A 14,793-nucleotide genomic window follows, 5' to 3' on the forward strand; every position below is an offset into this window, starting at 1 on the left:
ATATATTCACTTATGTGCTGATTTCCAACTAAATACAGAAATCTGATGCAATTGTACTTACATGAATGGGGTCTTTTATCACAGGGACGGCTCCATGTTTTAATAGCGAACGATGTGCAAATCCAGCGTCGACTTGGGCCTTGTTTATAAAACATTCATCACTCAAATGACCAGAACACACAAACGCACTTGATACACTCTGTTGCTGCCTTGGAAAAACAAACTGCATCCACTGTTCATGTAACGCTGGGTTCTTGGGGAAGCTGAACACTGTAAACTTTCCCTCACATCCAAAAATGCACTTATTTGGAGGCATTCTTGAACAAATCCTAAGGGGCGCTGCCGGCGATTTTGAAGCGCGTTGATGTGCGCAGTCTCACTCTCCTCTGGTCAATGTGTGTGCGTGGGCGCGCTTTTCCGGGATAAGTGCTCATATAAGGACTATATACTGAACTTCCAGCCAATCAGCAACCTCAGGGAACCCCCTTTTCGATGACCACAAAGGGAACCCCCTTTACACAGGCAATGCAAGTAACTTACCTGCAGACTCTGATCTAAACTGGTGTAGCAAGCTAATAGAATTTTAACCTCATTGAGGAACTCAATGCGAGGGTTAATTAAGTGATTGATGGTTGTTCATGTCTATGCAATTTCACGTATTGCTGTAAACTTAGAATTTCAAATTTTCATTCTCTTAAACTCATTTCCTAACTTTCTCTCTTGTGTGAATGTGTGAGTGTGTGTGCTTATGTGTTAGATTTGCTTATGACTTAGATTTATCTAATAAAGCCTTATTCATATTGAAAGGACCATTCACTGGAGAACCATACCAGGGACTTTTTAGATCTGGTGTGCCTTACACACTTCCCAGAACACTCACTCTGTGTATTCTACATCACCAGCCTAAGCGAGCGGTGTAAGGCATGCCTGCTAGCGGACGGTCCCAAGTATGATTTTGCCGCTTTCATGGAGTGGGTGCAGGAGAATAATGGATCTCCATTAACCATCTGCCCGTCTGAGGAGGATATCTCCAACCACACTCCCAAACCATAGACCAGCCAGCCATCATCCTGCTACATGGAGCTAATTTCAGAGCCTGCTGCAGAGCCCGTTGCAAAGCCCGATCCTGCTGTGATTAAAGACATGACTACACTGTGCATTGTGGGAATACTGAATCTCCTGCGTCTCTGTTGGTTCCGCCCAGCCCTGAATCTCCTGTGTCTCTGCTGGTTTCATCCAGCCCTGAATCTCCTGTGTTTTCACTGGTTTCATCTAGCCCTAAATCTCCTGTCTCCCTGCTGGTTCCGCCCAGCTCAAGTCTTTCTGCATTCCCTCCCAGCCTCCCTCTACCATCTCCTCTTAAACCAGCCAGTTCCTCAGCTCTATCTCCACTGGTGCTTGGCAGTCCTTCAGCACACCCTCGGTCAGCACCATCTGGGCGCTCTGATCCACCTCGGGACTTCCAGTCTCCAGCTCCGCCTTCGCGTGAGGATCCCCTGTTTCTGCTTCCAGTCTTCAAGTCTTGGACTCCAACTCATCCCTCCGGCTCCTCCTTGGTCAGTAGTTGACCATCTACCGCCTTGAGACTGTGCTTTCCCATTTTTAAAACATGGGACAGTCTTATGCACTTACTTCCTGTCGCATGCACACGCTCCCAAGTGGCCAAGACCGCAAAGTGTGGGTATTTGGACAAGGTAATGCTTGTGTGCATGCACATGTCCTCAATTAATTATCTCCAGTTGATCCATAGCACCGGATGAAGCTTTTCATAGTTCCTAGAACTATTTATGTCATGCTCGCACTGCAGAACTAGGAACATATTTAGTTATAGGTACTCCATTTGGGGGAACTAATTTAGATCAGATCCTACTTTGGAGTAGAGTCTTAAACAGTTCTAGAGTTAATGAGGAGTTACGTCACAATCTTTTCACCTCGCAGTGCATTTTGGAAAGACGCCGCCATATTAGCAGGATACATTATCGGTTCCCATGGTTACATCTCATTCTCTATAAGGATAACTGCTTATCTTTTGTTTAGTTTTGTTTTTGCCTTTACGTTAAACAGTCATTCATTCTTAATTGTATTGTTTGCATGGAAAATAAGTTTTTTTTATCACACTTCTCTATAATTTGTTTCTCTCTCTCTTAGGTTTTGTAGAATTTGGTTTACAATGCTTACCTGATTAGCATGAAAACAGTGTCACCCGCTGGACGCTCGCTGTTGCTTCAGCCATCATATGGTAGATTATCCAAATAAAAGTGTGTGTTCAACAAGCTGAAAGAAGTTGATACATATTTTTTGGTTGTAAATATTTAAATGACAAAGTATAATTGTTGTCATTATAAATATTAATCTTTCCATGGCCACAGAGGAGAATCAGAGATTCTGGGTCACATTCAGTGAACAGTCAAAAATTCACTGTACTTTTTAAATTAATTTAAACAATTGACGTTAAGTCAATTTTTGTAGCATTTTAAAATGCTGGTTTAATGTACTAAGACAGTGATGCTAAAAGACATGCAGATGAGCCAGAATATTAAAATGACGTTTAAACTTTAAAAGTAAAGCGTTTTCCTCTCTTTAGAAAACTGTACATTTATGTTTATATTTACATTTAGTCATTTTGCAGATGCTTTAATCCAAAACGACTTATAGGGATACATAAAGCAATTCTTCTTGAAGAGGCAAAAAGACACAGGAAGTGCTCGTAATACCAAGTTTTAAACATTGTTGATGAAGCTGCGTTTTGATGCTGCATGAATGACGTGAATTGGTGACATTTTTCACAGTCATGACAAACAATCAAATACTGCCCTAAAATCAATAGTGGGAAGGCAGCACCATCCTGCAAATATGTAGTGATGGGTCATCAAGTTCGGATCATTTTACCGACTCTGACCTTTGAGTCTAGTTCAGACTAAAAATGAACAAATCTTTTTTTGAGTCATTTAGTTTATTTTGTCAAATATATTTAAAATCTTACCTGTTACTTCCCTAACATGGCTATGGTCAAAGCTCCTGCTGTCACGTGATGAAGGAACGACTCGAAAAACCCAAAGAATCATGAGATTAACTAATCAATTCTCTTTCCGGCTCAATACTGCATTTGTAACGCTTATGGGTCTATCACGTGATCAATGAATGACTCAAAAACCCGAAGAATCATGAGATGAACTAATCAATTCTCTTTCCGGCTCAGACTGCATTGACTGAAACAGGTGAACTACTAGACTAATTCCAATACAGAACCTATAGAAATTTGCTAACGCTCGACTGAACAAATCACTCCCCGAAATGACTCGTTTTTCTTGAGTCACATTAAAGATTTGTTCAAAATGAACGAAACATTCAAGAACAACCCATCACTATGGTGGTGATGCAGTGTAAGTAGGCGGCTAAACAAAGCAGTTTCCCAGAACTCAATGTGGCGTTATGTCACATTCTCATTCTTTATAGGAACTATTAGTGATGCAGTGTATGCTGATTGGCCAAACGCATACCAACTACACCAGCTACCCGGCATTTTTAAAAAGCCATGTATACATATTACTCCACGAACATGGAAAATGACAATAAAGCCATTTTGTTGGCTGCAGAGTTGTGTTCTTTTGTCAGCCTTGATGATGCAAGTTGTCATAGGAGATTTATTTAGAATTGTGTGCTCTTTTAATCGCGTAAATTGTGCATTTACATTCCATCTCCATTCTCATGAATCCCACAATAAACATAAAAATAGCACTGGACACAGTAACTCTTTTTTTCTTTGTCCTATAGGGTCTAAGGCTGTGGTGTCTGCGGATTATGTTAATTCTCTAGCAATACATACCTTTCCAGTGTGTCCTGCTCATCTCAGGGTTCTCCAGCTGGCTGAGGAGCTGAAATTTTCTCTGGAAGGACAGATATGTGCAGAGGACAAGGACACCCTGCGGAGACAAATGCCCTCTGCCACAGCTCACTCTCTGCTGCTGTGGCTTGACAGGAAATCAGAGATTTCAGTGAGAACTTTTTTTAATTCTATTTTATTTTAAACACTTAGTCCTTGCCAAAGTGACATTTTGCTATTTACAGAGCATAACTGTCACAGTACAGTTTAGTGGTATTTTATTAGTGACATTCTAATGAATGTAATAATTATTATTGTTACATATTTTTTTTTGCACAACAGTTTGTTTTTGCACAAGTTGGTTTTATCCACCTTATTCCTAAATGTGGAAGTAAGCCTATTGGCAACACATCCAGTTCAATGTCCGCTATAGAGAAATGACCAGAAAAATAACAACATGCTGCAAACGGTAAATCTGTTTGGATAACAAACCAGTGTGTTCATAATTAATATAATACACTAAAATAATATAGTAAGACGAAGCAAAACAAATTGTTTTGTACAGCTAAAAATAGCTGTAAGCAAATGAGACCAAAATAAATACCCATAAAGTTTACAAAAGGCTGCGCCCATTTTTATGTGAAGAAAAGGTGGATAATTTAATTTGCCGAGCACCATTCTGATAATTAGAATGACACCACTGAGATGCTTTGCTATTTGCATCACTTAACATTCCTTCATTTGAGGTTCTTCAGTCTAGAATATGCCAGTGATGAGTTGTTGTTTTAGCCTGGATCCCTTTGAGTAAGGTTTATTTCGCCAGTGAGTAGAAAAAAAAAATGAAAAAGCAAAACCACAGTGGAGCTTAAAAGGTGCCATGTGAAAATAATTGATAGTACTAAAGCATATATTCAACCAGATATTTAAGAAACATGCTTTGTTAACATACTTGCTTTTCAGAGAGAGAGAGAGAGAGAGAGAAAAAAGCCAGTTTTAACTACTGCCAGTTATTCTGTTTTGAATATGCACTCATGTCAGATTGTTTGTTTTTGTTTTGGTCTGTATGATTCCGCCCATTGCCAATTTACCCAATAGTATTTTGACACGCCAGGTTGCCAGTTGGTGGAAAACACAACAGCCATGGATAGCAAAAGGACTGGCTCAGAGATTATATCCTAAAAAGCATACGCTTCCATCTAAAAAGCTCAGAGGCATGTTTAAATGATAAACTGTTGTCACCTTCCATTGTCAGTGAATGATCCTCTTGTGTGCCCACAATCTGGCAAACTATATGAGTGTTGAGTCTGAGGAGGAGGTAAAAGTTTTGAAACAAGAATAAAAAATGGTTTGGCAAATGAGCAAACAAACAAAAAAAAAAAAACGTGGAGGAGGAGAGTAAAGGAGAAAAGGGAGGAGGGAAAAAGTAAAAAGAAAACGAGGGCAGCTGGCAGGAGTGAAGCCTGATATTACAGACCGCTTCTCCAAACCAGATGCTTAGGAACCTAAACCAAAGGCTAAACTTAGAGTAAAGACAAAAAAGAAGAGAAAGAACCTACAGTCTTTACATGAAGGGTGAAAAGAAAGAAAGAGAGATAGTTATAATGCTATGAGACTTAAGGATCCTATAATGGCCCTGCAAAATGGAATGGGACGTTGATTTTTACAAACATTTTGCATGGCTTAAGAAGGTAAGCATGGCCTTTTCTTTACTTTTGCACTGTTTTTTTTTTTTTTTTTTTTTTTTTTTGCCATTCATGTTCATCTAAATGCTTAATATTGCAATACTTGAAGAACAACTTAATAATTTGTTCATGAGTGGGTGGTTTCTAGGATTAATGGGTTAAGCACCATGTGGAGATGCAAATAGGTACATGCAAAAGCCTTTTTATGGTTTATTTAATTGTTGGTTATGGCAGCAGTACTTCTATTAGATATAAATTTAGTATACATATTGTGTATCCAGATGTGTAGTGTACATGTTCACAGTCCCATTAAAGTTTGCCACATTGTGGTAGTCAACTGAATCTGTGGGTGCAGTTACTTCTTGGTGAATCTGTTCAATAATACCTATTGTGAAATGCAGGTGATATTCAATATGTGTTCAGTGATTATTATTATTATTTTTATTTTTATTTATTTTTAAGTATGCAACCTGCTTTTCATAAGATACTGTGCAGCATTCTGTGGGGTTATCCTAAAGCATATGTTGTATGCTAAGATGCCATGAAATTAACAAATATATAAAATGCCTCATGTAGTTACAGCTGTGTATATTCTGTATAACAGCACACGTGATAGTGTGATATCAATTGTATTCAATTGTTTCGTAGACAGAAGTTCATATAACATGGTTCCCTTTGGAATGGGAACTTCTACACTACATCTAATGAGACACTATAAGGAGAATGCCCTAATCATGGCTGGTGTCTGAAGCTTGTGTATAAACACAACAAGAGAATAAATGGTAACCTGCTAAGGATGGGTGATAAAAAGTTATCGTATTTATGGATGGTACACCTCCATCGATAAGGATAGAAACAAATTTGGTATAGGGCTCGATATAGGTGGATGCTTTGAGCGACAAGCTGACCACCAAAAAGATGTGACATTAGAAGACACAAACATATTCAAATGAGTGTTGTGCATGCCTGCGTTGAGATTGTGAATAAAAATGGAATATAAGTCGAATTAAAAAAATTATAATTTGATTTAAAATAAAAAATATATATTAAATTAAAATAATAATAATAAAAATCAGATTCAAAGACAAAAACGGTGCATTTGAATTTTAGAGAGACCTATCAGTGATGCACAAGACGAGTTAATGATATAAATATCATTGTTGCATTTTATTGTTTTTGTTAGCCTATCAAGTTGAACCTATGAGATGCGCCACTGCTTTTTAGTGCTTATTGCATTTTTCATTCAAAAATTTTGGTTAGGTTTAAATGGAAACCAAGCCATTCAAACAGAACATGTTCTGTGCATTTTCGAGACTGACAAATATGACTGTTCCATTCTTATCTCGCAGAGGAGATGTATAGATAACCATATAAAGTTAAAACAGATTCAACTTTTAGAAAACATTTCTCAATAAATTGTGGGGGAATTATGCTGTGTTCATGCCATGTCATAATTACCTTAATTCTGAGATGACGTGAGATTTTACTCGGAGCAGAATTATGCTTTTCTATGGCAACACTATCAACACCAAAGCCATCAAGTGCTCCTGAACTCGTAATTACAAATTGTAAGATCGGAATGTTTGGAGAGTTGGACCAGAGACAGCTATACCACCTTACTGCCGCCATATTAATTTAGGTACCACTTACAGTAGGTGCTACCTCTGAGTCTGAGAACATGGGCAGCACCGAGTAAAACGTCACGTCATTTCGGAATTACGGTAATTGCAAGATAGCATGAATGCAGCATTATTCCATTCCACTGCGTCTCATATTTACATTTAGATTTAGTCATTCAGCAGACACTTTTATCCAAAACAACTTACAAATGAGGACAATAGAAGCAAATATACACACACACACACACACAAAGAAAAACAAGTAGATATAATAGAATTTATATATATATATATATATATATATATATATATATATATATATAGAAAGAGAGAGAGAGAGAGAGAGAGAGAGAGAAAGCTAGTTTTTTTATGTAAAAACGATGATAAATAGATAAAGTATAATTACAATACAATAGAAATTGCTAGAGTTAGAGGGTCAAATAAAGATGGAAAATATGTGTTTTTAGTTGTTTCTTGAAGATGTCTAAGTGCTTCTTTGAAGTGGCACTATAATGCATTGTTAACTTACAGAACGCAAGCTTCTAACGTGTACATAACTCCGAAGTCATGAATTTAGGTAAAGGGATGCAGACCTAGTGGTGTTTTTTTAGGAAAAAAACTGGTAGCCAGTGCAAATTGATGAAAAGATGTGTGACGTGTGTTCTTTTCGGCTAATTAAATATAAATCTTCCAGCTGTATTTTGGATTAACAAGAGCTTGAACAAGGAGTTGTGTTTTATGTAGAAATTCAGCTTATTATATATTACAACTCCAAGGTTTCTAGCTCTTTTTGAAAGAGTTATAGTTTATGAGCCTAACTCGATGGTGAAATTTTGATGTTTTCAAAAGAAATCTGTGCGATCGATATATACACATACTGGTCTTTTAAAAAAAAAAGGTTATTATAATTTTTCAATAATTACTGATACTGATTGATATTGAACATTACTTTGTGGTGTTTTTTTTTTTTTTTGCTTTTTTGCCCAGTCCTATAGCCTGTAAAGAATGCCAGCTTTTTTGTCTTCGAGAGCCTTTTGTTACGTAGCAGTGTATGATTATTGTGGAACTCTCAACCAACCATTATAGGAAGCGTGTTCTCCATGATGAGATAGCATGCATGTTCAATTCTTGAGAGAGCTAATGAAGAAGCTCCCATTTGAAGTTAGCATTTGTTTCTGTTTTCTAGAGAGATGTGGTAAAGGTGTCTGCCCCCCTGGCTTTGGACCCTCTATGGCCGAGACATAGCATATACTCATCTTGTAGGGGCTGCAGGTCGAGTTGACAGAGGAAATCGAGAGAGGTATGTCTCTCTTGTGGTTCTGTCTCCCATTTGAGGATCCTGGAGAGGCATCTCTTGAGTCTTCTGATCCAGCAGATAGCATATTTGCTGGCAATATCGAGATGGATATGGCCAAATAAGGCATGGATGTTTGCAAGTGAGCTTTTCCAGCCTTGCATACAAGGACCTGGTGAATGTGATTTTCCCATTATGTTTAGGCAGTAAACCTGTTAATCCACTGTGGTTCCATATGGGTACAGTTTTTTTAGATTATATGTTTGCTCGCTTCAGGTAGTGGTAGGCTAAGGGAACTAGAAAAGTTCTCTCTGGGCCAGTATTCTCGATAGGTGGTGTCTAGCAGTTGGCCCACGAGAAGGGGATGCCATGCTTCGGGCCTGCCGGCAATGTTTTATTTAGACAAATAAATTGATGATGTACGTTCATGCACCCTCTTATACTCTTGGGAGCACCTGTAGGGATGTCATGGAAAGATGCAGTGTCTCGTTCCCATTTTTAGGGAACCAAGGTTACATTCGTAACCCAAGAGGCTTTCAAAGATAAGCAGGACATTGCAGCCAGGCTAGAATGATAAGGAATAGAGGTAAATTATGCAGGGATGTGGACTTCCAGGTTCAATATAAAGAACACATAAGCCACCCTTATGTAAACAGCTTTTTAATTAATTCTTCTTCATTGCAAATACATCTTAACAACTACATTTTAACAAAATTGCAGCTTCTATGCTTTTTGTTTTTAGTTGAAATCTCTGTATGTCAGCACTGCCATCTTAAAAAGTAGGGGTGTAAATATTAACTTGTTTTCATGATTCAGTTCAGTTATGACTATCATTATCAACTCATTATGATGCGTCACATTCTCAGTATTCCATACCTTTTCATATACGTTTTTTTTTAATCAAGTTTAATTTACTTTATTTTTTTGTTAAATAAGCAGACTACTTTTAAAAGCAATTACTTATTTAAAAAAAGTGTCCTTTAAGTATCCAAAAGTTTACAAACAATAGGCTTAGTTATGGGTTTTTCTTTTTTTTTCTCAGTATTATTGCCATTTGATTATTATTAATGAGATCATAGACAGTAGCAGCTTTAACAGGCTGCATTTACACTAATGCAAAAATCTATTTAGATATATATACATATGTTTCACATTGTGTTAAAAACATTTGTATATGCCTGTGAACATGTGTACAACATTTGATTAAACATCAAAACAATAATTATTGTTATTTGAAGTTTTCTCAGACTATATATATGTATATATATATATATATATATATATATATATATATATATATATATATATATATATATATATATATATATATATATATATATATATATATACATATAAATGCTGCTTCATCTTTATGCAGACACACATTGTGTTAAAAACATTTGTATATGCCTGTGAACATGTGAACAACATTTGATTAAACATCAAAACAATAATTATTGTTATTTGAAGTTTTCTCAGACTTTTACATTGTTTTATAGAGCAGGTATTCAGATGCAAATCTTGTTTGTAAATTGAATATTTTATACATCACTGACATATTCCACCTTGTCCTTGAGCTTTAATGCATGGAGATTGTGTACCAAAACCTTATTATCAAAATAAACCTCTTAAGAAATTCCTCTCTAAAACCCTACGTGGGCTGGGTATAGTAAAATTTTGCCAAAGAGCTGTGACATATTCAATAGAAATAGAACCATACAGGGTATTGAGAAACTATCAACAGCCGGTTGCTGTATGCATATGTAACAGTAGATGTGGGCTTTATGTTTCATGATTTATAGTGTTTCATTTTCTTCTCTGTTGATCGTAAACATAACTCTAACTACCTGTGAATCACAGGACAATGTGCAAGGCTCAGGCAATGGTGAGAGCTACCAGGAGCGACTGTCTCGTCTAGAAGGAGATAAAGAGTCTCTTGTGTTACAGGTAAAACAATTTGTTCAATAAATAGTTTAAACATCAGTGTTTTATGATATTCATGTAATCATGTTTGAAAAGGAATAACATTGACAGCATACAAAATGTAACATTAGTTTAATAAATGTCAGTTTTATGAGGAACTTTTGTGAAAACCTTTCAGTTATAGCTTAAAATAATTGAAGAAAACCATAAAGTGTTTCTAGCCAAACCAGTACAATTGTGGTGTTTCATGGGAACAGACAGGGCTTTACGGATTAGTCTTGTTCTGGCTTGTTGGCTTTTTGACAGTAAGTACACGTGGGTGCTTCCTGATCGCTTGGGTTGATGAGAATATTCCTTTAATTTGTTTGAAACTCTGAATAACCTAATGATTATGTATATGTTAGTGCTGTCAAATGATTAATCGTGATTAATTGCATCCAAAGTAAAAGTTTTTGTGTACATAACATATGTATATGTACTATGTATATTTATCATGTAGATATAAATACACACACACACATACAGTATATATTTAAAAAATATTTACATGTATCTACATTTGTATATTTATATTCTTATGTATATAAAATATATATATATATATATATATATATATATATATATATATATATATATATATATATATATATATATATATCCAATATATGTGTTGGATGCATTTAATCATGATTGTTAACATTAATTGTTTGACAACACTAGTATATGTATATTCAGTCTAATTCAGAATAGAATAATAAGTGTGATTAGACTGTCAGTAGTTTATAATTTACTCTCAGACCAGTGAGCAAATTTAGAAGGACAATGGACAAAGATGGTGTACCTCAAATTAAACTTAATTTAAACCTGTTCCTCAGGTGAGTGTGTTGACAGATCAAGTGGAGGCTCAGGGAGAGAAGATCAGAGACCTGGAGAATTCTCTTGGGGAATATCAGCACAAGCTCAACTCCACTGAGGAGATGCTTCAACAGGTAATAGTAATATTTCTTAAAAAAAAAAAAAAAAAAAAAAAAAAAATATATATATATATATTGAAATTAATTTCATTTTCATATTTGTATTAGAATTTATTCAAACACTGAAGAGTTATTGTAAATCCATCCTCTTTGCAAAGTATGGATTAGACTGTGTCTCAGATTCAAAAAGCAACCAATGCTGATGTGTTGCGCAAAATTTAAAGAGCACTAAAATATTTACAAATTTACATAATTCGTTATCTGCTTTTTATCCAGCATACATTGCTTCACACTGACTGGGAAGGCCTGGATTCTTAATATGCTTAGTGGGTGTGTAAATGAGCTGTCATGCATTAAAGAGTTTGGGTTTCTGAAGGGAGTAGGTTTCATAGTTGACTTGTCACTTTTTTGACAGTGATCCTATTTTCAGAGAACTGAGCCATATCTATAGATCTGAATACTGTAGAGACTTGTACATTTGTGATTCAGAAAATATAAAAATTTGGTTCCTCTAGTTTAAGACTTTAAACAGCTATTATTTTAAAGGAATCTAATAGCTATACTCTATGGAAACAGCTCACATCAACAGAAAAAAATAAATAAAAAATACCTCCACCTGATTTACTTGAAAAGCAACTTTGGCATCTGTGTGGCAATTCTTTGTTGGTATTCCAGGTGATTGGTCATCACATTACCTTTGACAACTCAAATATTTAAGTAGTGGTTGTATTCCAGACAAGGATGTGTCCATTAAAAAAAAAAAAGTGGCGTATGAAACTAAGTGAAAGAAGCAAAGTGGTCTTGAAGCTTTGACGTTTTAGTAGACCTGCTAGAAACATTAGGACCATTTATGAAGATAATATCTTTCAAGGCATGGTAAGACACCTGTACTTATCATTCCATTTTTCAAGGACAAAATTCACATTCCACTGATGGTAAATCTAATTTTCCTCACAGGCTAATTGCATATTTCTGTTTAACTTGCCTTTGTTTTGAAAGCTCTTTGGTTGATTAAATCTCCAGTCTTCAGATGGGAAGCTTTTCAGGGCATGTGTCTGTGGTCACTGAGGTTTTGGCCTTCAAAAGGCAAATCCTATTCCAGTGACATGGGACTAATATTTTCCATATGCTGTCTTGGATAAAGACAGCTAAAACTCTTCAGCACAAGCTACTGACATTTAGAATTTTTTTTGGGGGGGTGGGGGCTTCTGTAGTGTGAAGTAAGGTGTCCAAGTCGCAACATCTAGCTACTGGGGTGACTAAGGGCTCAGTTCTTGGACCACTTCTCTTTTCCATCTACATGGCATCACTTCATTCAGAAACATGGGTTTTCATATCACTGCTATGCTGATGGAACATTATGAAACTACACTTTATTAACATACACCTAGTTCCCTTCACAGGTAACTTAAAGGATTCAAAGAAAGAGAGAAAAGGACTCAGTTTATTACCACAAATGGTATGGTTAAAATGTTGAAGGTTTGCAAACAATACTATCCATAGGCATACAAATGGCCAACATCAAAACCTCACTAATCACACATAATCAGTGTATCAGACCCCGCAATCTCAGTTAACACAGCAAACTCCAAACTGATTAGTACATGTGAAACCACACCAAATCTATGCTACAGGCTAGATCGGTCTCATGCTCTCTCTCATGTGTCAGTCCCTGCGAGAGAAGTGGGTAAATATAGCCCTCATAACCTGTGTATATTTAGCCATTGTGGGACAGCAAAGTACAGAGATTGTGAACGGACTTTGTGCCTCCTTAAGAGTGCAGTTCATTTGTGTGTGTGTGTTTACATTTGTGTGTGGACTCTCATAGGAGCTTCTGAACAGGATTTCTCTAGAGTCACAAAAGCTGGGGTTGATGGAGGAAGTGTCCTGTCTAAAACTGAAGCTGGGGACGATGGAAGAAAAACACATCAAGAGTGCTGAGAGACAACATAAAGCTGAGGTAAAACTCTTAGAACATCTAAGATAAAACTCAACAGATTCTGATTGCACCCAAAGTCCATTAACCCCTTTATGTGCAAACATCGCCGACGGCCCCAGTTTATTATTGTTTCACTTTCACAGCACGTTAAACATCACTCTCTTACTTGATCTGGACAAACTGTGCATCAATTGAAAGTTTAAAGACTCTAGCTTCGATATTTGACCAATATTTTAATAAAACATTGTTGCAGTGACAGTTATTTAGTAATTTGTGTCAGGAGTGCAAAATAATAAATCCATATTATGCCACATTTTGAATAGAAATTCACCACTCATTCATATTCAGTCACATCAGCCACGGTTTATTTGTGTTCACATAGACTCACTGAACAGCGCCAATAAGGATTTATAGACCAAAGATGCATATCTGCGGAGATTTTTTGGATATATTTACTGATGTTTACTTCATATTTCTTCAGACAGAATCGTAATTTCTATTCATTTTCCACTGATTTACGCGATCTGATGATAAACAGCCTCTCCCAGCGATCTGTGTGTGTGTGTGCAGTGCTGGGTGCTCGTGTGTGTGTGTCAGTCAGACTCCGAGTTGCAACTGTGTTATTTAATGAGCTAACATGAACTAAGACTTGTATTTTTTAATTAACTTGTATTAATAACATCTGTAGGAAATGTAGCAATTGCTCATTGTTTAGCTGTGCATTTATTGAATGAGCACTATGCGATGTCCGAACTGATTACACTATATTTTATGTATTGCACTGTATTTTATGTAAAATCGTTTTCTATTTTTAAACTGTCTTAAATTCATTTTAAGTCAATTTTTTAATCATTTTCATTTTCAAGTTCATAAATTGCTTTTTATTTTTGTGATTATTTTTCTTCATGACTTTTTTTTAATTTCTTTCTTTTTGAATTACCATTGTGTACAAAATGTGTTATAAAATAAACTTGCCTTGCCTTGAATGTTAAGGCATTAACTAAGGTTAACTAATGAGGTCTTACTGTAAAGTGATACCTATCTGTTTTTATAGTTCTTTTGCACTTTAATGTGTAAAACATTTAACTTTTATATATTTTTCTGTATTGCTTTGTTTTAAATGTTTAGTTATTTTTGTTATAGGAAAAAAAGTTATTTAACCTGCTATACTGTATTATGACCACTTAAAAAAAAAAAAAAATTCAATACCGTGATTATACCGTATACCGTGATAAAAGCATTATCAATTAACCGGAACAGGAAAATTAGATACCGGCATATCTCTAATATATATATATATATATATATATATTAGTGGTGGGCCGTTATCTGCGTTAACGTGCTGCGTTAACGGGTGACTCATATCAGGCGATAAAAAAAATATCTAGTCTCAAAGTTGGGTTGGGAGCTGGGTCTATACTATGCAAGCTATGATGACTTTCACCTTGATATTTTAGCGCGGATGTATACTTAGCCGAATTGCACTGTAGGGGGCGAGAACGAGTCTTCGCACCTGTGTGTATGCCTACTGTAAAATTA

At 36.0% G+C, this 14,793-nt stretch overlaps 1 protein-coding gene across 6 annotated transcripts in view; it reads left to right on the plus strand.

The window, feature by feature from the left end:
• Positions 1–5,271: 5,271 nt before the first annotated feature.
• The window catches only part of LOC132101327 (liprin-beta-2-like), a 52,449-nt gene continuing 42,927 nt past the window's right edge, over positions 5,272–14,793 (plus strand). For 2 of the 6 annotated variants that reach the window (XM_059506203.1, XM_059506205.1), the window contains exons 1-4: positions 5,273–5,511; positions 10,279–10,365; positions 11,217–11,330; positions 13,144–13,275. In XM_059506203.1, the coding sequence (XP_059362186.1) occupies positions 5,464–5,511; positions 10,279–10,365; positions 11,217–11,330; positions 13,144–13,275 (381 nt within the window). In that variant the 5' untranslated portion in view covers positions 5,273–5,463. Of the gene's footprint in view, positions 5,512–10,278; positions 10,366–11,216; positions 11,331–13,143; positions 13,276–14,793 lie in introns of all 6 variants that reach the window. The other 4 variants (XM_059506201.1, XM_059506200.1, XM_059506204.1 and 1 more) reach the window with 3 other exon arrangements.

This window comes from Carassius carassius, chromosome 23, assembly GCF_963082965.1.
Source record: "Carassius carassius chromosome 23, fCarCar2.1, whole genome shotgun sequence".
Lineage (NCBI taxonomy): Eukaryota > Metazoa > Chordata > Actinopteri > Cypriniformes > Cyprinidae > Carassius > Carassius carassius.